The sequence below is a fragment of the Lepidochelys kempii genome, chromosome 2 (genome assembly GCF_965140285.1).
Source record: "Lepidochelys kempii isolate rLepKem1 chromosome 2, rLepKem1.hap1, whole genome shotgun sequence".
NCBI classification, from domain to species: Eukaryota; Metazoa; Chordata; order Testudines; family Cheloniidae; genus Lepidochelys; species Lepidochelys kempii.
The window spans coordinates 237,338,543-237,363,058 of record NC_136381.1 but is presented as its reverse complement, the minus strand read 5'-3'; the positions used below and the strand labels follow the sequence as shown (position 1 = coordinate 237,363,058).

General features: G+C 40.3%; 2 protein-coding genes across 11 annotated transcripts in view; one reads left to right on the top strand and one right to left on the bottom strand.

Moving 5' to 3' along the window:
• MASTL (microtubule associated serine/threonine kinase like) overlaps nt 1-10,341 on the top strand; it is a 42,377-nt gene extending 32,036 nt beyond the window's left edge. For 2 of the 6 annotated variants that reach the window (XM_073334313.1, XM_073334318.1), the window contains 3 exons: nt 4,998-5,012; nt 6,722-6,835; nt 6,923-7,387. In XM_073334313.1, the coding sequence (XP_073190414.1) occupies nt 4,998-5,012; nt 6,722-6,835; nt 6,923-7,200 (407 nt within the window). In that variant the 3' untranslated portion in view covers nt 7,201-7,387. Of the gene's footprint in view, nt 1-4,997; nt 5,013-6,721; nt 6,836-6,922; nt 7,388-9,052 lie in introns of those variants that run through there. The other 4 variants (XM_073334315.2, XM_073334317.2, XM_073334314.1 and 1 more) reach the window with 4 other exon arrangements.
• Nucleotides 10,342-12,910: 2,569 nt separating this feature from the next.
• ACBD5 (acyl-CoA binding domain containing 5) overlaps nt 12,911-24,516 on the bottom strand; it is a 56,248-nt gene continuing 44,642 nt past the window's right edge. For all 5 annotated transcript variants that reach the window (XM_073334323.2, XM_073334325.2, XM_073334324.2 and 2 more), the window contains 5 exons: nt 22,473-22,749; nt 19,501-19,700; nt 19,069-19,119; nt 18,650-18,759; nt 12,911-16,421 (listed from right to left, as the gene is read on the bottom strand). In XM_073334323.2, coding sequence (XP_073190424.1) covers nt 16,409-16,421; nt 18,650-18,759; nt 19,069-19,119; nt 19,501-19,700; nt 22,473-22,749 — 651 coding nt within the window. In that variant the 3' untranslated portion in view covers nt 12,911-16,408. The remainder of the gene's footprint in view (nt 16,422-18,649; nt 18,760-19,068; nt 19,120-19,500; nt 19,701-22,472; nt 22,750-24,516) is intronic.

Genomic DNA, 24,516 nt, shown 5'->3' with positions numbered 1-24,516 from the left:
TTTGAGCTATAATGTATCTTAATTAAAACTATCTTTAGATAGGTTTTTTCAAAAAGCTTTCATCAAAAAAATATGATTTTAAATTAAAAAAATCTTTAAAAAAAAAAAAATCATTGATTTTTTTTATCCACCCTGTCGATAGTTCAAGAACCACCACAGGGCTGAGAAGGCAGCACTGAGGCTGGTGCCATCGTTGGCACCATGCAAGAGGCATCAGCGTAAGATGATTTCCACGAACTGCAGGGACAAGAGGACCCGATTCCGCTACGAGCATCTTCCCTTGACAAGGCAGTGGTGGGCTCATCTGCCACATTGCCATCTATGGACAACAGAGCCCACCAGGAACTACTCAGGAGAGTGGCTCAGAACTTGGGCCTCCAGGCAGAGGTGGTGTCGAAGGAGATGGACCCTATGGTGGATATCCTGACCCCTGAAGGTCCTTCAGTGATGGCCTTACCCCTGATTAAGACTATCCAAAACACCACCAATACTCTATGGCAGACACCCACCTCTCCGTCTCTCCCCATCCCAGCCAAAGGGGTTGAGAGTACTTTGTATCTGAGGGGTACGAATACCTATTTACTCCCCCTCAGCCGGGCACATTAGTTGTGGCGGCCGCAAATAAAAGAAAGAGGTCAGGGCAGTAGGGACCAATGCCCAAATGTAAAGATGCAAAGAAGCTGGATATCTTCAGCCATAAAGTCTATTCTACTGAGGGCTCCAACTTCGCATTGCGAATCAGCAAGCGGTCCTCATCCACTACCATTTTAATTCTTGAAACATTCTGACCAAGTTTAAAGAGTTGCTTCCAACTGATTCAAGGTCAGAGTTCAGGGGCATCCTCGACGAGGGCAAGGTCCTAGCAAGAACCTCTTTGCAAGCCTCTCTAGACTCAGTGAACTCGGCAACTTGTACTATGTTAATTGCAGGCTTTGGGCCTCCTGCACAAGGTCCAGAAAACAATTCAGGACTTGCCCTTCAAAGGATCAGGGTTGTTCTCGGAGCAAACGGACTCCAAGCTCCAGAGTCTTAAAGACTTGTGAGCAACGCTAAAATCTTTGTGGCTTCATACATCCACAAAGGAAATGTTTCAGACTGCAACCTCCCCCACACTTCTATCTTGCTCATCGTAGGCAGGATTACAGCAGGAAGTGTGGCAGGAATAATAGGCAAAGGCCACCTCAGCCCTTTTCTAACCAAGACCAGGGCTTGGTGATGCAGTTTTTGGCCCCCAAGCAAAACTTTTGAAGGTGCACCAGACCAGATCCTGGATCCTTCCCCCTGTTTTGTGAACCATCTGTCCCATTTCTACCAGGCCTGGGCCTGCATCACCTCAGAGCAATGGGTCTTGCGCATGGTAGAATTGGATAATCTCTTCAATTCTGATTCCTTCCTCCCTCCCAACCCCCCTTCTCCATCACTCTTCAGCGAGCCTTCTCACTAGTATCTTCTTATATGGGAGGCACAAATGCTCCTAGAAGTCGGAGTGGTAAAGGAGGTTCCTCAGGAGTTCGTGGTTAAGGGGTTTTATTCACGGTATTTCCTAATCCCAAAAGCCAAGGGTGGGCTCCAGCCTATTTTAGACCTGCAAAACCTCAATAGATTCATGAAGAAGTTGAAGTTCTGCATGGTCTCCCTGACTTCCATTATCCCTTCCCTTCATCCGGCGGATTAGGACACCACCCTCAATTTGAAGGATGCGTACTTTCACGTGTCCATAGTCCCGTTCCACAGGCAGTTCCTCCAGTTCGTGGTCAACAACACTCATCAGTTTACGGTTCTCCCCTTTGGCCTATCAGTGGCCCCTTGCATGTTCACCAAGTGCATGTCGGTCGTAGCTGCCTTCCTGAGGAGGTGACAGTACAAGTATTCCCATACCTAGATGACTTGCTAATCAAGGGCCATACCAGAGGTCAGGTGGAGGAGCACATGAGCCTGATAAAGTTGACTTTTGACAGGCTCGGCCTAATACTGAATGTGACAAAGTCAACTCTAACCCCCTTGGCTCTTCTAGACTCCGGTAAAGCCAATGCATTCCTCCTGGAATCGCATTTTCTGGCACTGGGCGCCATCATAAAGGACTTAAGATGATACCCCACTGCCCTGGTGCGAAATTGCCTGAAGCTGCTCGGTCATATGGCCGCTTGTATGCATGTAATACAGCATGCGAGACTACAGCTCTGGCCTCTTCAGGCCTGGCTTGCTTCAGTGTACAGACCAAACAGAGGCCACCTAGAAAAGATAATCACACTTCCTCCATTAGTTATCGAGTCCCTCCTATGGTGGCTCAACTCACAAGTAGTGTGCATAGGAGTACCCTTTTCCAGGCCCTAACTCTCGCCGTGTCTAGTTACAGATGAGTCAGCGATGGGATGGGGGGGGGGGGGCACACTTAGGACTCAAGGCCTCTGATCCCAAACAGAAGTTTAGCTGCACATCAACATCAGAGAGCTAAGAGCAGTTCGCCTTGCTTGCCAGATGCTCTAGACCCATCTGGAGGGCAGATGTGTGTCAGTATTGACCAACAATACAACAATGATGTTCTATATAAACAGACAGGGTGCTCACTCCTTTCCTCTATGCACCTGGCCACCATCTTGGCTTTCCATCCAGGTTCAGCTGGCTGATCAGTTTTTGCTAACCCCATGGTCGGCCGCTTCCTCAAAGGACTGGATAGACTGTACCCTCAAGTAAGGCAACCGATGCCCATGTGGGATCTCAACCTAGTGCTATTAAAACTGATGGGGCCTCCCTTTGAGTCCCTAGCAACATGCTCACTCCTTTACCTTTCCTGGAAAATAGCGTTCCTGGTGGCTATCACTTCAGCCAGGAGAGGGTCTGAGCTTAAGACCCTGACTTCTGAGCCTCCATATACTGTCTTCTATAAGGACATGGCGCAGTTGCAACTCCACCTGACCTTTCTCTCAAAGGTGGTTTCCCAATTCCATGCAAACCAGGACATATTTTTCCCAGTTTTCTTTCCTAAACCTCACGCCAGCAACCGGGAGCGAATGCTTCACGCCCTGGATGTCAGGTGAGTGCTAGCCTTTTACATTGAAAGACTGAAGACATTTTGAAAATCAACACAACTCTTTGTTACAATTGTGGAGTGGATTAAGCGACTTCCAGTGTCATCCCAAAGAATTTCTACATAGATCACGGCTTGTATCAGGGCATGCTACGACCCAGCAAAGATACCTGTCCCTTCACTGACAGCATACTCCACAAGGGCACAAGCATCCTTGGCAGCGTTCCTAGCGCAGGTTCTCATTAAAGACATCTGCAGGGCAGCAACGTGGTCATCATTCCACACCTTTACGTCGCATTACTCCATTACACAGCGGGCTAGAGACGATGCTGCATTTGGCAGAACGGTGCTGCAGTCTGCGACTCGCTGAACTCTGACCCCCTCCTCCTAGGAGATGCTTGGGAGTCACCTACTTGAAATTGACATGAGCAAGCACTCAAAGAAAAATGGGTACCTACCTTCTTCTTACTGTTGTTCTTCGAAATGTGTTGCTCATGTCCATTCCAAGACCCACCTGCCTACCTCTCTGTCGGAACAGACTGGCAAGAAGGAACTGAAGAGGTGGTGGGTTGGCAGGGACCTATATACACTGCTATGAAGGCACGATTCCAGGGGGCTCCACAGCCGACCCAACAGGTACCTCTAGGGTAGGGGGGTCTCAAACGCAAATGACCACGAGGGCCACATGAGGACGAGTACATTGGCCCGATGGCCGCACCACTGACCACCCCCCAACCGGTTTCCTGGCCCCATCCCCACTCCACCCCTTCCCTGAAATCCCCATTCCAACCCCTTCCCTGAAATTCCCACCCCAACTCTGCCCCCGGGAGGGGTGCGGCAGGGCGCTCAGGGGATCGGGGTACAGATGGGGTGCAGCAGGCGGCTCAGGGCAGGGGATCGGGGTACAGATGGGGTGCGGCAGGCGGCTCAGGGCAGGGGATCGCGGTGCAGGAGGGGTGTGGCAGGCAGCTCAGGGCAGGGGGTTAGGGTGCAGCAGGCGGCTCAGGGTAGGAGTTTGGGGTGCGGGGTGTGGCAGGGGGCTAAGGGCAGGGTGTTGGGGTGCAGGAGGGGTGTGGGGTGTGGCAGGGGGCTAAGGGCAGGGTGTTGGGGTGCAGGAGGGGTGTGGAGTGTGGCAGGGGGCTCAGGGCAGGGTGTTGGGGTGCAGGAGGGGTGTGGAGTGCGGCAGGGGGGTCGGCTGCAGGAGGGATGTGGGGTGCAGCAGGGGGCTCAGGGCAGGGGGGTCGGCTGCAGGAGGGTTCGGGGGGTGGGTCCAGCCCTGCACACACTGGGGGAAGGGCAGGCTTCCTGCCCGGCCGCCTGCCCGGCCGCCTGCCCGGCCGCCTGCCCGGCCGCCTGCCCGCCCTGCTCAGCGCGCACCAGGGGCAGAGCAGGTTCCTTGCCTGCCCGCCCCCCCAACGCCGCTTCGGGAAGCAGCTGAGACCTGGGTTGGGGGGCACAGGGGTTTGTGTGTTGCCCTGGCCACTCCTCCAGGTACCTCCCCAGAAGCTCCCAAGCTCCGGTCCGGAGCCGCTCTTGGTAAATGCTGGGGGAGGGCGGGGGTGCCGCGGGAAGCTGGCAGGCCGCAGAAAATAACCCCGCGGGCCACGTGTTTGAGACCCCTGCTCTAGGGGAAAAACCTTCCAATGCCTGTGCATGCGGTGCACACACGCCTACTTGGCATGGACCTGAGCAACACATCTCAAAGAGCAACAGTTAGGAGGAGGTAGGTAACCGTTTTTTTTATTTTTATTTTTATTTTTTTGCTCCTCTCCAAATTTCCTAAAGCATATTTAGGTTAACCCCTTTTTTAAAAAACAGTGTTTGTAGTTAGTGACTTAAAGTTCCACCGTATATTAAAGCAATGAGCAAGAATTAAAATACTTCTCCAGTGTCAAACATAATTGATAATATTTAAATGAATGTGTGCAATAATCTTACTATGGTTAACTAATTGTTTTTTTACATGCAGGGATTCTGATGTCTGGTGAGTTTGACTATAAAGGAGTGTTCAACTAAACTATGAACAGTCAAAGTATAACTAGATCACATTTTTTGAGTGAAAGTTATGTGGCTAAATAAATTGCACCTGAAACTCTATATAGCAATAAGAGAACCACATAATAATGCATGATGCTACAAGAGACTCAAGTTATAGAGAAACTTTAGTCTCCCTGTTACAGGCCATTGGAGGCTATGCTTACACCCTTCAGATGAAAGTCACTGCACACCACTTCTAAACACCTTCTCGCTATCTGGAAGTAAGCCACAAAAGTTAAATAAAATTGGAAGAGATGATGGTGAAAAATGATCATTCAGGATGATTGGTTGGGTTAAAATTCTCAGCCTTTCTGGGACAGCTCATAGTGTCTGTTCATTTATGTGGTTAAAAAGGTAGAGACGCCAAAGAACTGCATTTGGCTTTCTTGCCACAAAAATAGATGATAGGAATTAATTTCTACTTAAAGGGTTATGATAAGACTATTAAAATGTCTCTAGACCATGAAACATTTTCCTTAGTATTTTGTCCAGAGTTGTGATCTTATTAGACTTTGACTTGTTTGTAATTTTTCCCAAACATCCAGGTATACTGGATGTAGTAGATGGGATCTCATTGCTTTAGTGTGCTGAGCTGGGAGAGGTGCTCGGATTGCTGTGTCCAGCAGGGAAACTTTATAACTGACCTATCTGGTTTAGTAAGACTACAATAGGTTAGAAACATAGGAAAGTTAAAATTATCAAAAGCATTTCCTTTCTACCATGGAGGTGATCTTTTGAAAAAACTTTTTTTTACAAGCCTGGATTTCTGTGTAAACCAGTCTTTGCACCAAGTGAATCCTGTATTCTTTATAAGGTGGATTGGGCATGGCTTAAAGATGCAGAAAACAGAATGCATGTAGCTCTTTGACTAGTGGTGTCTGAACTGCTTTGCCTGCTTGTTTAAGTGAGTTGACTGCATATGTTCGGCAAAGGCTGTACGCGTCCCAGAAAAAACTGTTTAGAAACACATGAGAGCAGATAAGTAACTTTGCATTGCTGTAATGAACTTTAGCACAGTAGAACATTAATCCATTTTCTTGCATGCTGGCTCATCTCTGCAGGCTGTGCTCAATATTGGCAGAAACGGGTTTAGGTTATTGAAAATAAAATGTCAATATTTTGCGCCTGTGGAGTCGCATCAAGCAACTGAAGTGATAACGTAATATGTGGAATTACAAGGTTCACTCAGTCTTGCATTCCAGAGGAGCTGAGAAATTACCAGTGACTGTCTCCTACCACAAGAAAACACTTTATATGAGAGAGGCTATAGACACTCTCAGACTAACTTGTACAGGAGTTTGCAATTCTGCTATTCTTACACTCTTTTGCCCACAATAAATGTTACTCTGAATATTAACATGAAGCTACGAACATAGTGACTTTTTAAAATAAAAATCCTCCTATAGTAAACCATTTTAAATCTCCTGCCACAATTATCAGAGTACAACTTGTGTTTTGTCTGTTTCTCAGTATTTCATAATAAACTTCCTTTCCAAAAAGCTTTTCAGGATTTATAATTTTTTCAAAATTCTGCCACTTTTAGGCTTTAAATGATTTTATTTGCAAGTGTTGTTGATCCTTCATGCATAAGTTATAGTACAGCTTATTCAGCAACTTCCTCCTTATGCTAACTGCCTGGCTTTCTCACTTATTCAGGTCCTGCAGTAGATTGGTGGGCTCTCGGAGTTAGTTTGTTTGAGTTTTTAACTGGAATTCCACCCTTTAATGATGAAACACCACAACAAGTCTTCCAGAACATTTTGAAAAGAGGTAATTGATTTTCTCATCAAAACTGATGAATTGAAAGTTGGCTGTGCTATTTGAACTGCTGACAAATCTGTGTCTTTCTGTTTGTAGATATTCCTTGGCCTGAGGGTGAAGAAAAGTTGTCCAGTAATGCCCAAAATGCAATAGATATTCTTTTAACCATTGACACTACAAAGCGAGCTGGACTGAAGGGTCAGTATTTATTAAACTTTTTTCGTTTTACTTTTGTGATAAATTGCATATTTCAAAATGTCACGGTCCCTGCTTTGGCACTGGGCTTGAGTGCTAGAATATGTTGCAAATTATGGTATCCACTATGCTACTGGTGTAGACTTTGTGCTAATAAAAGGTTTTATGCTGTTGAATAAGGAAAGCAAATAATGATTTTTTACTTTGTTATATATTCACGCTACTTGTAATTAATGTTTAACGTCATTCATGTGTAACTTTCCAAAGTGCAATCTATCCAACTCTTACTGAAAACAGATATTTAGTGTCCAATTTGTCTGTCCTCCCAACAAAAGATTGTTGAGCTCTTGTTAGTGTATTGCCTGGCATTATAACCCAAAGTATAAAGTATATTATGCTTTACATCGATCTTAGAAAAAGGGGGAGAAATCCTTGGAGAGGAGCAATTGCCTTTGAGACCTCTGGAAGGATTAAGTAGAGTCAAATTAAAGTGATGATCCCTAACAAGAACCAATGGCTGGAAGCTGATGGCAGACAAATTCAAACTAGAAATAAGTTTTTACACAATGATGGTGATTTAACATTAGAACAAATTACCGAAGAAAGTGGTGGATTCTCCATCTCTTGATGTCTTTAAATCAAGACTGGATGCTTTCTGGAAAATAAGCTTTAGCCAAACACAAATTATTGGATTAATTACAGGGATAGCTGGATGAAATATAATGGCCTTTGATCTACAGGAAGGTAGACTAAAAGATCTAATGGTTCCTTCTGGCCTTAAACTCTATTGAGACTTGCAGTTGTACCTCTTTAGCTGCATTGAACGCCATTCAAAGATAGGCCAAGATGTCTACTGTTATGTCATTTTCCTGAGATCAGCTGCCATTGCAATTAATAATACATTCCCTGTCATAACATAGTCAGAAGCCTGACTGGTTGAGGAATCCAAGGAACTTGACTGCCTCATGTGGTGCTGCTGGCCTGCCACAATCACTTCAGTGATATTTTCAGATGAGAAGTTAAAGTAAAGGCTTTAGTTTCAAGAACACTAGTGTCCAAAGTTTTTGTTCCTTGATAAAGGGTTGGACTGCAGCTTATTGCCAGTATCTCTCCCTTTTAAGGGAGACATTAACAATCCTCTAATAAAGGGTCCAGGCATTCTCCCAGCCTTTTAGCTTTAAAGCAGAGTCCTCAAATTTTTGACATATAAAAGTTCTATTTCTCTGACATCAACTTGCCCACATTTCACACATTGTATTTTGTTATACATTTGGTAACCTGGCTAGTACTTGACAATATGTGTGTAGAGGAAGAGTTCGAAAGTTTCTTCTAGGGTGACTCAAGACATCTCACATGATGAAGGTAGAGTAGGCTAACAGATGTTCTTTCAAATCAGAGGAATCAGATTGGAGGAGGGAGCCCTGCTAGTGAATCACCAATCAGATTACAGAATTTTCTGGTTATCCTGCCTCCAGCAGCTGGGGAGGAAGAACTCCATTGTCTGTGGTCTCTTGATCAAACTAGAGTAGGTTTTCAAATAAGTGGAATTAAAATTTGTCTCTGCAGATGCCCTATCTTGGAAAGAGATTTTTTCCATTTCTTGTATGATGGCCATTCTATCACATTTCTTACAACCTCCTTTGATCCAGCATCTGTGCCAAATGTAAAATTGCTCTCTCTATAACTGAGGAAAAGGTTAGCTTGCATGGGAGTAATCTGATCCCACTGGGAGTTGTTGGCTGACTTTCCCACACAGTAGTATCCGATAAACCACCACTCTTTCAGTCAGTCTTAAAAGTGAAGTGACTGTGTTTCACCATCATCTTTGTCAGTCGTGCTAATCTGTGTGCAAATACGTCTCCTTAACTAAACGCCGTTTGTTCTGTCACGGACTGTTTGTAATGTAGGTTTTTGAATGTCCAGAAAGGTAAAACACACCCAAACAGCTAACTGGCATCATGTCAATGAGGTGGCTAAACTGGTTGTTCAGAGGAGAACATTCTTAATATTTTATGTAAACTTTTGTTTTAGAGCTGAAACATCATCCCCTCTTTCATGGTGTAGACTGGGATAATCTTCAGAATCAAACTATGCCTTTCGTACCTCAGCCGGTTGATGAAACAGATACCTCCTACTTTGAAGCTAGAAATAATGCTCAGCATCTGACTGTGTCTGGATTTAGCTTATAGTATTGAGAAAATGGAACTTTGTCCATGGTTTTGCACATTTGTAAACTACCCTTAACACTAGTTTGGTCTTGGTTTTCTTACCAAACGTCGTTTTTTAAAACAATTGGTCAGTCTGCTTTTAATTTGTGTATCCTTTGTTCTAAAACAAAGCCACTATACAAAATGTTCATTAATTCCAAATGGCTTCTTGTTCTTTTTATTTATCCTACTTTCTGCACCTTATTGAGAGCCTGAGTATGTATTTGTAAAGTTAGTAATGTCACTTTCACACTTGGCAAAATATTTCTCTTGCTGCTGTGGAGTACTTCCAATTTGTTGGGGCTATTTTGCAATTAAACACAACTGAGTGGGAGCATACAATGCGTTATTTATCTGGGGTTCAATATGTTCATAGTCACATTTGTGATAGGAGCTTTCAGACCAACTTGGAGCTGCATCCATAGTGAAAATGGAAGTTTTTTAGGTCTCAGGGCAGTGTAAAAACATCTTACTCCTTAGTGGGATGAGAAAAGAGATGTTTTTGGCATCCTTAGGTCACATACACTGCCTGCTCGGCTGATGAGATATCAGTGTTGTAAAACTTAACTGTATTTTTACTGCCAACGTTTTTTCCCTGGCAAATGCACAGAGTAAAGGAATCTTATAGCAAATTAAAAAAACCAAATAGACTTTGTTTAAATTTTCATACTGAAAAGACTTTGAATGCGTTATGGGATGATAGACTGAACAGTATTTATTTTAGTGACCCGTTTATTTTAAATTTAGAAGATCTGAGGAGATCTATTCGGCTTCTTTCCTGTGTCACTCTGCCAGATGTTTAAAAAAAAAAAAAATCTGTTTGCTAATGGAAACACGAAGTATGTATATTAAAGTCTATATAATGTATTGCAAATTGGTTAATTTGAGAACATCATAAGTTCAATTTCAATAAAACTTGAGTTAAAATTAGGACTTTCAGTACTAAGCATTTTAATGAAGAATCTAAGCTATATTTTAATAGATTGGGAAAATACATAGAGATTATCTACTGCATTGTGGAGATTGTTTCTGATAATGCCTGATTTTTGTCTCTGTTAAAACTGTTTTCCTTTATCTTAGATGGGAATCACCATTAAACAAAATTTGTCTGTCTTTTAGTGCTTACAATTTCATTCAATTAATTATAAGGTTTTTCGTTTCCTGCTTCAATGCCTGCTGCAGTGGGGGTGGGACGGAAGGTTCATGCTGTACCATGGTGTAATCCAGCTGCTGTATCCCAGAACTGATCACTATGCTAGCAATCATCAGGTGGCTTTTCAGGGTGTTGCATGGAACTGACATTTCAGACCAAGTAAGTGGATTGATGACCATTCATTTCCCATGCTTCCTTGCACACAAGGCTAGTGAATGGAGCGTGAACTAATCCAGAGTTGCCAGATTTCCTGCTCCAAATAGCCAAGAAGGGTATGAGAGAGAAGAATCACCCTATGTTTTGTCCCAGAAGCCGCACAAGAGATCAAACAGTTGCAAAATGTCACAACATCAGAATTGTTGTGACATGTTTGCATTGTGATTTACTGGGGATTTGTGAAAACATGGTATGATGAACACCTTGGAATGTTGGGATGTCAGAAGCCACACTATAGTTCGTCGCATTGACTGAAATGTCTCCCGATTTCTGCATACTTGCAGATCACTGAATCTAGTTTGTGCATGGAGCAGCAATTTAAATAGTGATGGTTTTCTAAATGTTGAATATAATAGGTATTTATTACTGCACATTATTAACAGAGGACTATTTTTCTGTCAGTGAGAGAAAGCTGCAGATCATAACAGGTCCTTTATTGTAAGAGAAATGTAGCATTTATATCCAAATATCCCAAACTCTCAAAAAAATCTTAACCTGAGACGAAGTACAGCATCTGAAAATGTCACTGGATTAGTTTTTTTTTTTGCAGAAGTTAGGAGTTAGAAAACTAGTCTTTTAATGAGAAATACAGCTTTATGGTGCACTATATTATCTTTCCATAAAAGTCTATTAGCAAACTGTTCAAGGTGAATACCAAAACTAAGTTTTTAGTGTTCCGCTATTAACGGAAATTGAAATAGGCTGTAACTATCTATTAGCATAATTAGTTCATGCTGTTAGTGAGGGTTTTGGTTTTGTTAGGATGTTCTGTTGAATGTACCAGCTTAATTCTTCAAGAAAATATTTAACAAAAAATACCAAGATTGCCTAATTTATAAAGGATCACAAACTGATATGAGTTTTTATTTAAAGATTTTTCAAATTAATTACAATGTGCATCATGAACTACAGAACTATTTGAAGTGTTTAATCATTTTTACATAGTCTAATGCATTAATATAAAACTAGAAATCAAACCACTGTAAAACATGTATAAACAAGAACCGTAGTATCCATCCATTCTGTTTCAAAAACTATCTCAAGGAACCCAGTTTAGATGTTTATATATTTTACCATAATAAAGTCTTGCAAGTCAAAATGACAGAAATGGGATTTTTTCATTACACTGTATGTAAGTTTTGTAGACAAGTCAGAGAGCAGAGTGTATTAATATGAATGGTATGCGTTCCTTATAAAACATTGCTGCACAGGGTCATATTTTTCTTGGTCTGTACAGCTGAATATGAAATTTTCATCTACTTCTATTGAATATCTTGATTTTTTTTGTTACTGTGCAGACATCATGGAATTAAGACTACATGTTGACTAAGCAAGCTGATCCAAAAAATGCTTTCTTCAAAACTATTTTAGCTTTATCCTTCTATCATGTATTGTTTCAAACATTTGTTGTTACCCATTTACCACCTCCCAGTTTCACATGACGGAGGCATAAAATAAGAGGTTTGGAGGCCTTGGACAAATTTAATCTTCCCTTAACTAGTTATCTCAATCATAATGAGTGCATTAGAACAGGCTTTTTGGTCCCTGGATGCTGTGGAATGCTGCCTCTGTGGTCTGTTGTGCAGCTGTTAGGCCAGCAGTTTCTTTTAAGGCCCTTAGGTTTCCATGCACTCCATATTTGTTTGTTAATCTATACATAATTCCAAAGCTACCACCTGACCTCAAAGTCATCCTAGTTCATGTCAACTGGACGGAGGGTTAAGAGATGCTAGACTAAAAAGCTCAAGAAATGTCAAGTCCACTGAAATCTCTACTTAAAGGGTCATGGCTCTCAGACACTTAGCTCTGTAGCCAAAGTCACTACTATTACTACTAATCAGATTGAGAAACTTTTCATCTATATGTGGCACAGACAGTTAGGGCCAAGAAGCTTTGGACTATTGACTACCTTTCTGCTGATTAAGCCCAGGCTTTAGTAGCCTTGAAACCCTGGACACAACTATTAGAACCACTCCTGTACCTGAGAGAAACTAACCCATGTGCCTCTACTCAGTTTGGGAACTCACTTACCATCACTTACAAATGAGCTCAGTGGAATCTTTTAAGCAGCTGATGTTTGTTCAAACTCTGACTGCTCATTGGCTGAATTTACCCAGTTTGGTAAAACAAAACATTCTACTCTGTTTTCCATTGGATGCTGGAACCTGTCCTTTATGAAATTGTGTGACCTGCCAGCTAGCACTACACTGTACTTGTTTGTTTCATAGTAAGGTATTTTTGATAAATATCTCCTACATGCAGCCTTAGATTTCATTTTGATGCTTCCCCTCCCATAAACTTTTTTGAAACCTGTATAATAAAAATAAACCTTTTAAAGTTCTCAGCAGGTGCACCATTTACATGTGCTAATAAGCAAGTACCACATTGGGGTTCAAGTGATGGACCAGTCTGTGAACATTTTATATAGGGTACATGGTTGAGAGAAGTTTTTTGTTGCTGCATGCTTTGCTTCCACCTCCAACCTCTTCTCTCCCCCCAGATATAAATAACTGCCTAGAACAGAGAGGGTCAGTAATGTTATTGAGGAGGAAGAATCAATTTGTAATGTTTTATCTAAGTGATAAGACATTCTGCAAATACTTTCATAAATTACTCTGCCCCATGCAGTACTAGTTTATTTTTAATATTTTTCTGCCCTCTTCACTTGTAGGCACTGCGCCATTGGCCAATCATGTGGCACCCCTCCCCTCCCCTCCATGAGCCCATTCTATACAGCGAGTAGTGCCTAGGCTTTCATTTATGTTCTGCCTTCTGCTCTGGCCAGGGGAGAGAAGCACTGATGATGCTGCTGCTGCCTTGATTACAGGGTCTCCAAGTCTTTTGCCTTCTGTGACTACCCGTCTGAGAGAGCAGGCTAATCTCCTGGTCACAGGAGCTGGGTTTGGTGCTACGGGTTGCTTGTTTGTATTTATCATCTTCTGCTGACCTCTTGCCTTCCCTGACATCAGTATGCAAGCTGCCACTGTTCCTAGGAGCCATCTCTCACTTTGGCTCCTACTATGCAATCTGTGCTGGAAGTACCACACCTCTACATGACTTCGTAGTTACTGTGATGAGATCTAAGTAAATGAAAACAACCTTCACTATCCCCAAACCCAACTCTGGCTGCCAGCAGCTAAGATTTAGACAGCACCAGTTGGAGTAGCATACTCAATGCACCCAACCACTCTGATTCATTCAGAGAGGCTTTCAGGAGTTAAGGCCATGATGCCCTTCTGTCATTTGTCTCGTAAACCAATATCTCTGGCCCTGTAAAGCAGCAGAAAGGAGTCTGTTACAGGTTTTTATGGAAAAGAAAACACTGCAGCTGAGTTGGAAAGAGGCAAGAAAATGATCTATGATGGGCCTTGTAGTTCCTCATTATAGCTGCTTGCTGGGTTAGGAGGTCCAGTCTCAGACTCTCACTTTAACCCAGTCACTTAGACCCTCCATGAGCTCCAGAGCCATATCTAGTGTGGGATATCTACTGAGGCTGTTAGTGCTGCAAGAGCACAGGGAAGCAGCACCAATGGAATTAAAACTTACAGGAACTTATTTCTTTCCATGAAATGTCATGGTGGGAGGATTGGTAGACACTTATGTACGGAGTACAAAATGATGCAGTAGTAAAGCGGATATTCTGCGTGAGGAATGTTTCTACATTTGTTAAGGCCTTTTTAAAAAAAGAGGAACTGAGTTACTTTGTGCATGCACTCATAGCCAGGGAGAGGCAAGCAGTGTACGATGGGTGTGGTCATTTGCACCAATATTTGCAGTAACTGAGGGTGCAGTCACACACATTTTTGAAAAAATATGATAGCATAACTAGGCTTTAATGCAGACCCTCCTTGCTCAGGAATCTTAATTCTTTCACTGTCTACAATATGACAATCAACTATTTAAAGGACGGGCAGAATAGCTTCATGGAGGCCTAGATCGCAACCATAGCAAAATTTCTATTGGAGGATTGGTTTAATTCAAATTTAAGCTTTCAGCATCTCCAGTCATGCTAGGTTTGTTTATATGTTACACCAAAACAGCTGCTTGTGAGGACATGCTATCAGCGATGTTCTCTTGTCACTCTTTATTTAGTAACTCAGTTTTACATCAAAGATGAAGATCAGAAGAGGGAGAAATTTTTTTTTTAAAGTATTTCAAGACAAGGTTAAAATCATGTTCTGTTAAACAAGGCAGAAACATTAAATCCTATAATTACATCTGTTTTATACAGTATAACTTGTAAGAAAAGTGCTTTCCAAAACTATAAAATAAAAGACTTTACAGGGCAGAAAGCATGCTTTATCCCAAAAGACATTTTCCATGAATTATTCATAATGTATCACTCTGACTGAAGAATGAGACAGCATAAACAACAGTGTAGTTTTTAAGATTCAGGTCTTAAATGTAGGTTATGGCATAATGGAATTTTTCTTCTCTTCATTGCAAATGCAAAGCAACCATTTTACTATATAGGTCTGATTTCTTACTTTGTACAGAAAATATCTTAATATACTGCTCACCTTCTCATAGATCTAGGCTATGTAACTTAGATACATATTTTAAAATCAAACTGCAAAGCATACTTCGACCAAGCAAACCTCACAAGACTGTAATATATTCACCTTTATACTGATCAATAAAATTTCTATGTATGAATAAATACCACTGGAAAGGAAAATCATCATCAAAATTAGGATAAATATTTTGGAAAATATTTGGATGCAGTGGAAGGATATGAGGAAAATATGGAAACAGATGTTTTCTCTCAAGTAGGTTTTGGGGTGGGAAAAGGCCACATAGATGTTGAGGCTAGATTAATTCATCTATCCTTTAAATTGACTACTACATAAAATAATAGCTTACACTGGACTAAACTTTGTAAAATCTTACAAATATTGGGTGTAGCTAGTTTTCATCTTGTATTTTAAAGCACTATGTGCATAAACTTCATGTCTCAATTAAAATGAAACTGGTTAGTAGTAAAGAACGAGACATGAATTTAAAGTATTATTCAGTGCAGCTTCTCTCTATGGCTCCTTTTCAGCATACACTGTCTATAATCTATCCCACGTTACTACCACGTCTCTAACATGCAAGATGCTTGGCTGCTAAAACTAAAGCGGTTTGGGGAGTGGGTACATATGGAAGTGCAATGAATGGCAGGATTATGCAGAGTCAAATATTTGATTCCACCCATGGCTGATGCACAAAGAAATGTACCTCACATCTGTCTAGCAGCAAAACAGACTAGTTGAGGCTTTCAGAGCTACATTACTACATGCAGCCTTTCAGCCACCATATAATGTACACACAGGACTTACACTGTCTTCCCAGTCACTACTTCTATCTCACAGTATGCAACGTGAAAGAAATCTGAGTTACTGCAATTGCAAAATCATCCTCATGTTAAAGTGACAGTTTTACAATTTTCTATTCCATAAATACAGCGGGGTTTCTTTTTACAAAGCTAACATCTCCCTCATTGTTAATTGCCATAAGAAAGATCAGTCATCTCTACAGAATGCCCAGCCAGAAATCCATTCCAAAAGCATAATTAATAATTTAATGTTCATGTGGTTTAAGGGTGGGATAATTATTTATTTTACTTGTAATCTAGAAGCAGTGGACCATTCAAGTATCAGTAATGTTAGTCCTTAAGTAGTTAGCTCACATGTAGTGCAAAAAATTACTACAATCGAAGGAAGATTTAGCCATCACAGATCCTGAGGTTCTCATGTGAATTCTGAATTCCTTCTCTCTCCAGGCTGTCCCAGTCCTAGTAGTCTTTAAGCGAAATCAAAAATTAAGTTCTCAGATCAGTTTTCTAAAGGGAACCAAACATGTAATTAGTTTAACCCCACTTCCTTAGCTTTTGAAGAAAAAAAAAATCGTAGTAGAGCCACTTAAAACTTACTTATGTGATGACTTTTTACTTACAACAGACAGGTTGTGAATATAAGCAATTAACATTATGAAACTAATTACACATTAAACCCCACAATTACTTGAAATTAGGTATAATATCCTCCCTTTATTCTTTTAGCATACACCATATATTTCTTTACAGTATACATTTGTATATTAAACAGAAAAAGGTGATCAAGTTTAAGAATGGTGCACAGGTGCTACGGGTCAGCCTGGGTGTTTTTTAAATAAAAAACGTAAGTAGGTTTTTTTTTAAATCATAATCCATACATTTATTATATTTGGCTGTAACTATACCTTAAAGGAATCTGACACTCTAGGAGATCTCTCCATTAAATTAAAACGAAGTACAAAAATAATATGAGGCACAATAGCAGCACCTTTTCTCCTCCATTACCACATAGCTCACCCCCCCCCACCACCACATTGCCACTAACCAAAAGTAAAAAAAAAAAAATCCCTTTCAAAATCCCAGCCACCTCTGTGCTCCCCAAACAGATTGGCTTTGCAGCATACTGGGAAGATCAAGAGATTCAGGTAACTTCTGAATTCCAAATCCTCTGGAGTATAAAAATGATACCATTATGCAGCATGTCCATCCCCTCACCACTCTGTAGCTACGATCCTCAGCACAGATCTTCCACATGGCAGCACACTGCACTTGTACTGAACAGGTAGGCTGGCCCCTTTACTTCATTTGTTTTGTTTTTTTTAAATTAGTATAAAAATAATAGAATAAAACCTGTTGTCAGTGATGTTAGGGCAGTGTAATGCAAGTGTAGTATACTTATATTTGAGGAAATGGGATAAGAGAACCCTTAACTGGCAGTGTCCATTCCAAGTTTGTGCTAAAACGTGGGAGCAATGGCCATTTTTCAAAGTACAGATGTAGTTTGATCAAAGAATAATTTAACAAATCTAGTGAGAGAGATCTGCAGAAAGATGTGGAATAAGAAGAGTTTGGGATAAAGGATAACACCATCCTAAGACAATGGAGTCAGCAGTGAGGTCTGAGTCTGGATCTAGTGTTTAGAAAACACTAACTTGAGCTTTCCATGCTTAGATAGAGAAGGGAAATAGAGGAGATTAAGTACGGTGTGAAGGGTGCTCCTCTTAATTAAAGCAACGCTACTGTCATTTAGCTAAAGGAAGCAGAAAAGAAGCCCAAGATCACTTGATCGAGACAGGACAGAGGAAGGTATTCAAAACATTGAAAAATATGTACTGTTATCAGAATAAAAGTAGTAATCCAGGTGCAGATGAGAGGACAGTGAGAGAAAGTAGCTAGAATAAGAAACTGAAAATTGAACACTCTGGAATTCTGTAAAGGAACTATCTCCATTTACAGGGAGAAATCTGTTTGCTAGGCAAGAGCAGAACAAGAGGATACCAGAGACTCCTGCACAACAATGGAGGTGGTTCAGGAAGATATTGTGGGCCACAGAACCTAAGGATGTCAAGCAGAAGGGAGCCAGCCAGCCTCAGACATATAAGGATAATACTCACTGGAATTAGTATGGTGTTTCATTTTGCACAAGGCTTACGGTTTGTCAGGTTAAGTTCATATTGCCCATGCAGTCAACTTAGCAGATAATTTCCTATGATGAAGAAATTTGCAGGGGAGTAAAGCCATATAGGTCACTTCCTGAAAATGCCCTTAAATTGCCTACTGCAAGGGAAAAGCTGTGGTAGCTAATTTTGAATTTCTTGCTGAACATCCATTCTGTTCCTCTTTGGGAGCAAGATCCCATATCTTCCTATTCCAGTCTCTTCCAAAGGCTCTGGTACACGGTTAGGTTGAGCACCCCATCCTTAGCACTGGGAGTTTCACTGGTACTTAGAGTGGAACTTTCAGCAGCTTACATCCTGAATAGTGAAAGCTCAAGGAAATGTAGGATTCTTTAGGGGCACTAGGTGTCAATCTACTTAATGTTTTGACACCGCCCACGTCCTCTATTCATGTTATACAAGCCTCATGCAATGTAAGAATATGCTTGTCATTGTTTATGAATGCAGAATCTTCGTTTGTGCTCATCCCTATGAGTAGAGTACTGTAATGTCTAACAAATGAAAACAAATATACAAGCACATGCTCTGTTGAGTAAAAGAATACAAATAAATCTTCACCTTCGCCTTCTTTGAAAGTATACATGCACCAACCACTGGGCAACAAAGGGCCATACAACAGCAAAGGCTAAAGTGCCGGGAGAAATATCAAAGGGCCACCATGATGGTCCCTAAGCAAAACAAAATACAAATTGTGGTCAGAAATTTGTACCAGTACATTAGATGCTAGTACATAAACACACTTTAAATACTACTGGGTCAAAGTGCAAAAAAATAGAAACTCACATAGCAGAAGGAAATAGTTTACACTTCATTTTAAAAGTGATTTATTCAATCATTTCTTCAGAGACTGGATTATAAGACCTCTATTTTACTCCTTCTAGTTCAAGAGCCAGGCAAAATTTGAAACATGTAAGATATCTAAAGCCATTTTATCTTGTTCCAAACATTGCCTTCTACAAATATGAAAACAATCTTACCTTAGCAGATGAGGCAGGTTGTACATTTGACTGTAGCATCACAGATCTTGCCTTTAAATACAAACCAAAGCTAGTAAGTATCAAAATGGTACACTCTGACCTCAGATGGAAATTAATACAAATTTCTATAGGAATGCACTGACTTGCAATGGAAGGACCAACTAATATAGTTGACTTAATGTGTAGAAGTGACACAAACTCTATTATGGTGGAGACTAGATACAACTAGACTTCACAGCTGCAAAATAAAAGATTTGAAAATGTCTTTAATAACTTAATTATAGACCTAATTCTTGCTTTCTTATCTTAAAAAGCATAGAAACTATCCAAAATATCCCCTTGAGAGAGCTTTTCAAGGCATAGCTAGTTAAGCAACATTTCTTTATCTATTTTTTTCTTGGAAAGTTATATTTAATCTGGACAAATTTTTACCTGGGAGGCTGTCAGTGCCTCCAGTGTATTCAGTCTCTGAAGGACGTTCTGCATGTCTTCTTGTAACCTCATGAGCACTACTGCAATTTGTTCGTTGAGGCTGCCCCTCGGTGCCCTGTCTGACCCCCAACGTTCACCATCCCCTCCACTGCCCATCTGTCCACCTTGAGCACCATCACCCAGAGGCTGCATCCTATGCCCTAAATTTTTGCGGAAACAAAACAAAACAGAGAGAAGCTATTGCCTCTACTGAAAATGTTTGGTTATACTGCTTTATCATTTCCCACTTCCCCAACCAAGGGAAACATTTGTATCCTCTATTTAACTCTAAATTCTTGTATAAAAGAACCAGGATGTTATTACAACAGTATTTGTGATTCTATAGTAAAGCGTCTAGAACTATAAGTGTCATTTGCAGGATCTTCTTTGATTCCCATAGTCAGCTCAACAGCTATGAGGAGGCCAAACAAAATCTTTCAACCACTGTCTTTTACCAGCCTCATGGCTTTGTTTATCTTTAAACCTTTTTATCGTTAAACCTTTTTATTCTATAATGACAGGTTTCAGAGTAACAGCCGAGTTAGTCTGTATCCGCAAAAAGAAAAGGAGTACTTGTGGCACCTTAGAGACTAACCAATTTATTTGCGCATAAGCTTTCGTGAGCTACAGCTCACTTCATTGGATGCATCCGATGAAGTAAGCTGTAGCTCACGAAAGCTTATGCGCAAATAAATTGGTTAGTCTCTAAGGTGCCACAAGTACTCCTTTTCTTTTTATTCTATGTCATTCTTCACCTTGTCTATCCAATGCCTCCTTAGTCTTCTTCTATTTCTAGTTCCTTGTATTTGGGTATGTATCACCACATGTGGTATCCTTTCCAGGTCTATTCTTGACACATCTAAGACCACAGTGGTCTTTCTTGAATTTTCCATAACAGTTATTTCTTGCTTAAGTCATTTTCTTATCACTTCATTTTTCTTTTTCTGCAGTCTTGACACATACAGTATTCCTCGCAGCCAGTTCATTACGATCATCGGCTTTCCTCATACTCCAACATTCTGACCGATACAGTGGTATCGGCATGACAGCTGCCTCATATATGCAGTCATATCATTTTTATCTAAATGTCTTTAGCCTTCCAGATCTTGCAGAATTTTCTAAATGCAGTAGTGGCTAGTCTGATTCTTCTTTTCATGGCATCTTCGTGATTTCCATTCTCCAATACTAGTCCTCCAAGATACACAAATGTTTCCACTTTTCTAGTTCTTTGTCTCTGATTTTGATCTTTACCTCTTCTTATCTTCCAATTTCCATAGTTTGTCTTCTCCATGCTTATCTTCAATTTGAATTTTCTGCTTTCCCCATTTACCTTGTCAGTTATTCTTGATAAATTCTCCTTAGTCAATATCATCTGCAAATCTAGGGTTATTCACTGTCCTCCCACATAACATGACTCCTCTAGTTTAATCGCTCAGTGCTACAGCCTTTACTGCTTCCAATACTAAGTTTAACAAATCTGGGAATGGAGTGAAATAAGGATACACATTTACAGTCATCCTGATGACTTATATTCATGCTTCCATGATTTGCAGACTAGTGTATGAAGAAACCATACAGTAAAATGCTGGGTATGAAAACTCCATACAGGTTTCAGCAAGGTTCCCTAAGCTAAGCAGTGATCCCTCTGCCCAGTTTAACAGAGACAGTGAGGCCTGTCCTGTCATGAAGGGTAGGTGAGGAAAAACTAGGGAGGTCTTTCATGTATCCAAACGGAATGTAGAGGACACGTTGGGACAGTGAGGAAGGCAGAAATGGGATGAAAAAAAAAAAGAGACACATTTGTGTCAAACTTAATTTTCTCTTTAAATTTTTTGTGCTTAGGCTACTGAGGTTCTGTTAGGAAGTAGCAATCAAGAAAGGGGGTAGGATAAATAATCACATACCCTGTCCATTCTAGTTTTTCAATCTAGAGATTGTGTTAGGATTCTTCTTAAAAATCTCTACTAATGATAGTCTGTAGTGCCAGATGGAAAAAAGGAGAGAGCCAGCTGTGGTGTGGGTTTTTTTTTTAAATAAAACACGACTCTATTATACTAGCAGCAAACCTCAGCAAGGAATTTTCACATATCGGATCATTTGCTCATTTCACAGTGTTTTCTAAAAACCTGTAATTATCATTCATAGACATTTTTCCAAGTTTCTGATGAACAAACTGGCTTTAACATTGGCCACATTTAAACCAATGGCAGATATCTGATTGTGTAGAAATACAAGTTTTTAAAGAAGAAAAGAGTGCTATTTCCATATCATAGTTCTCAATATTGTTAAAAATCAACACGGGTAGTAAGAGGTGTGGGGGCAGTCCCTCATATATTGAAGATTTTGACTACTAAATGACTGCCTCATATCTTAGTTATTTAGGCATTGTATTAGTATAAGGCAAACAGCTATGGCCAAAGACTGACCAAATTAAATACAATACCAAAAATGAATATTTTAATGAAGTGCTCAATTCGGATACAGTAAAAGTAAAAATACTTTGATGCTTAAAATGTACCTTGTAACTTGCAGAGAAACTCTCCTTTCTCTACATATATAAATCTGGTTTGAAGAGGAAGTGAAAGATTACACTAATAAAACAGAAGGGTGCTTTAAGTGATACTTGGAATTCAAGGTAAGCCAAACCAGAACAGTCCACTATTAAGCTCATGAGGCTGACTGAAGCACTGTCCAGTACAAGAACACTCTTTTCTGACTCTTATTATGAATAAAATAAAAAGTACTCTTAAAGCAAAGGTTAATTGTTACCACTGGAATTTAGGGGTGCAATATTTATTTATCCAGTTATGGAAGAAGGTGGGATGAAAACATTATACAGCATTGCTGCCCCAGTGTTCAATCTTGACAAATTACTCAGCTGATCTATATGTGGAAGTATAGTGAGAAAAATACAAGTGATGCACACACAGTACCTCTCCCTCTTCTGACTCCATGGAAATCCACCTTTTCTCCACCTTTCTTCTCTTTGTCAGGGCCTCCATCGCTGCTTTTGCCATCTTCTCCCCCACACTTGACTTCACCTTTTCCTTCAACTGCTGCCTCTGTTATATCCTCAACTCTAAAATTCTCAGAGGGCAGGTGAGCATGCTCAGGAAAACCAGCATTTTCCAATAGAGGACTGTGATCTACTTCCAAGGAATGGGATGAATGTTGTAAAGGTCCTTTGGCTGATGTAATCATTTCCAAGGGCTACAAATTAACAGCAGCATCTAGTTAATTTAAAGTATGTGTTCTGTAAAATCTGACAGTTATCAAATAAAAGATGAAGTGTCCTCTACCCACTTTTTAATTTTTTTTTTGAGCTTCCCCATTGTTAAGGTTTTGCTTTCAACAGAAGCAATTAACACCCTACAGGATGTTTTCAGTATTTTCTAGATGTCCTTTCCAGGTTAGAAAGACTACTTTAGAAATAAGAGAAGATTTACCTTAATATACCTGTCTGTAAAATGGGGATTACTTGTTTACCTAGCATCTCAGAGGTATTGAGGTTGAGTGTTTGTAATTTGTAAAAAGCTTTAAATATTTAAAGCATTCTAATTAAATTGTAAGAATTATTATAAATTCCAAAACATTCCATTTGGATCTAAAACAAAACCTATGTGCCTTCTTTTAGTTAGGATTAGTTTTTAAAAATTGATTACTATTGTAACAGTTATCTTCAAAACACTGCTCAAGCTATAAATTGCAAGGGGAGTTATTTTTAGATATTACATTATTAAATATTATATCTTTGTAATTACTAAAAACTAAGCTTCAAAAAAAAACAAACAAACAAACAAACTGAACACTATTCAGTTTCTCCTTTTAAGACTAGGGAATTCCGATATGAAAAAGTGCCCTGACTTCAGTTGGCTGACCATCTTGTCAGAATGCAAATCACATGAGACAGCTTGAATAGGCAGCAATTAAATAGAAGATATATCAGGACATGCACTGTGTGACGTTGCAGTCTATATTATTTTATAAAAATATGCTAATGAGTGTGAATATAATGTAACTGGAATATGCTTCATGCAAAAGGTGTCTTGTAAGGTATCATTACAAAGCTTATAATCTACTGAGTGTGGTCATTCTATTTGTATAAATGTATCACTCTTGTATCTGAAACTAGAAATATGAAATATAACTCTGAGGTTCTATTGTAGTTATGCAAAATGTGGGCCATTAATGGTGGTTTAGAATATTAATGGTGCCCATTAACCAGGACAATTGACTGTAGATGGCTTTGTTTTACTTGTAAGTCTTCCTGTATGTGTGTGTGCTGGCAAGTGGGTAATGAAGTCTTACAGTGACATGTGATCATGTCACCTGAACTGGAATCCATCTTCAACCTGGTGCTTTTCCATTGAGAAGGAGGGGTGGGAACCTAGAGGGACAAAGGATTCCTGCCTTATGCAAAAGATATAAGTGGGTGGAACAGAACAAATGGGGTGGTCATCATGAGAAATTTCCTAGGTACCACCTGAGCTGGAACAAGGGCTGTACCAGGGGAAAGGAGCAGGAGTAGGAAGGCGTCCTGTCTGTGAAAGAAACTTATTGAAACATCTCTGAGGGTGAGATTTTATCTGTATTCAGTTTTATTACTATACTAGATATAGACTTGTGTGTTCTATTTTATTTTGCTTGGTAATTCACTTTGTTCTGTCTGTTACTACTTGGAACCACTTAAATCCTACTTTCTGTATTTAATAAAATCACTTTTTACTTATTATTTAACCCAGAGTATGTATTAATACCTGGGGGGGCAAACAGCTGCGCATCTCTCTCTGTCAGTGTTATAGAGGGCGAACAATTTATGAGTTTATCCTGTATAAGCTTTATTCAGGGTAAAACGGATTTATTTGGAGTTTGGACCCTGGGAATTGGGCATCTGAGTGTTAAAGACAGGAATACTTAGCTTTCATAGAATCATAGAGTTGGAAGGGACCTCAGGAGATCATCTTGTCCAACCCCCTG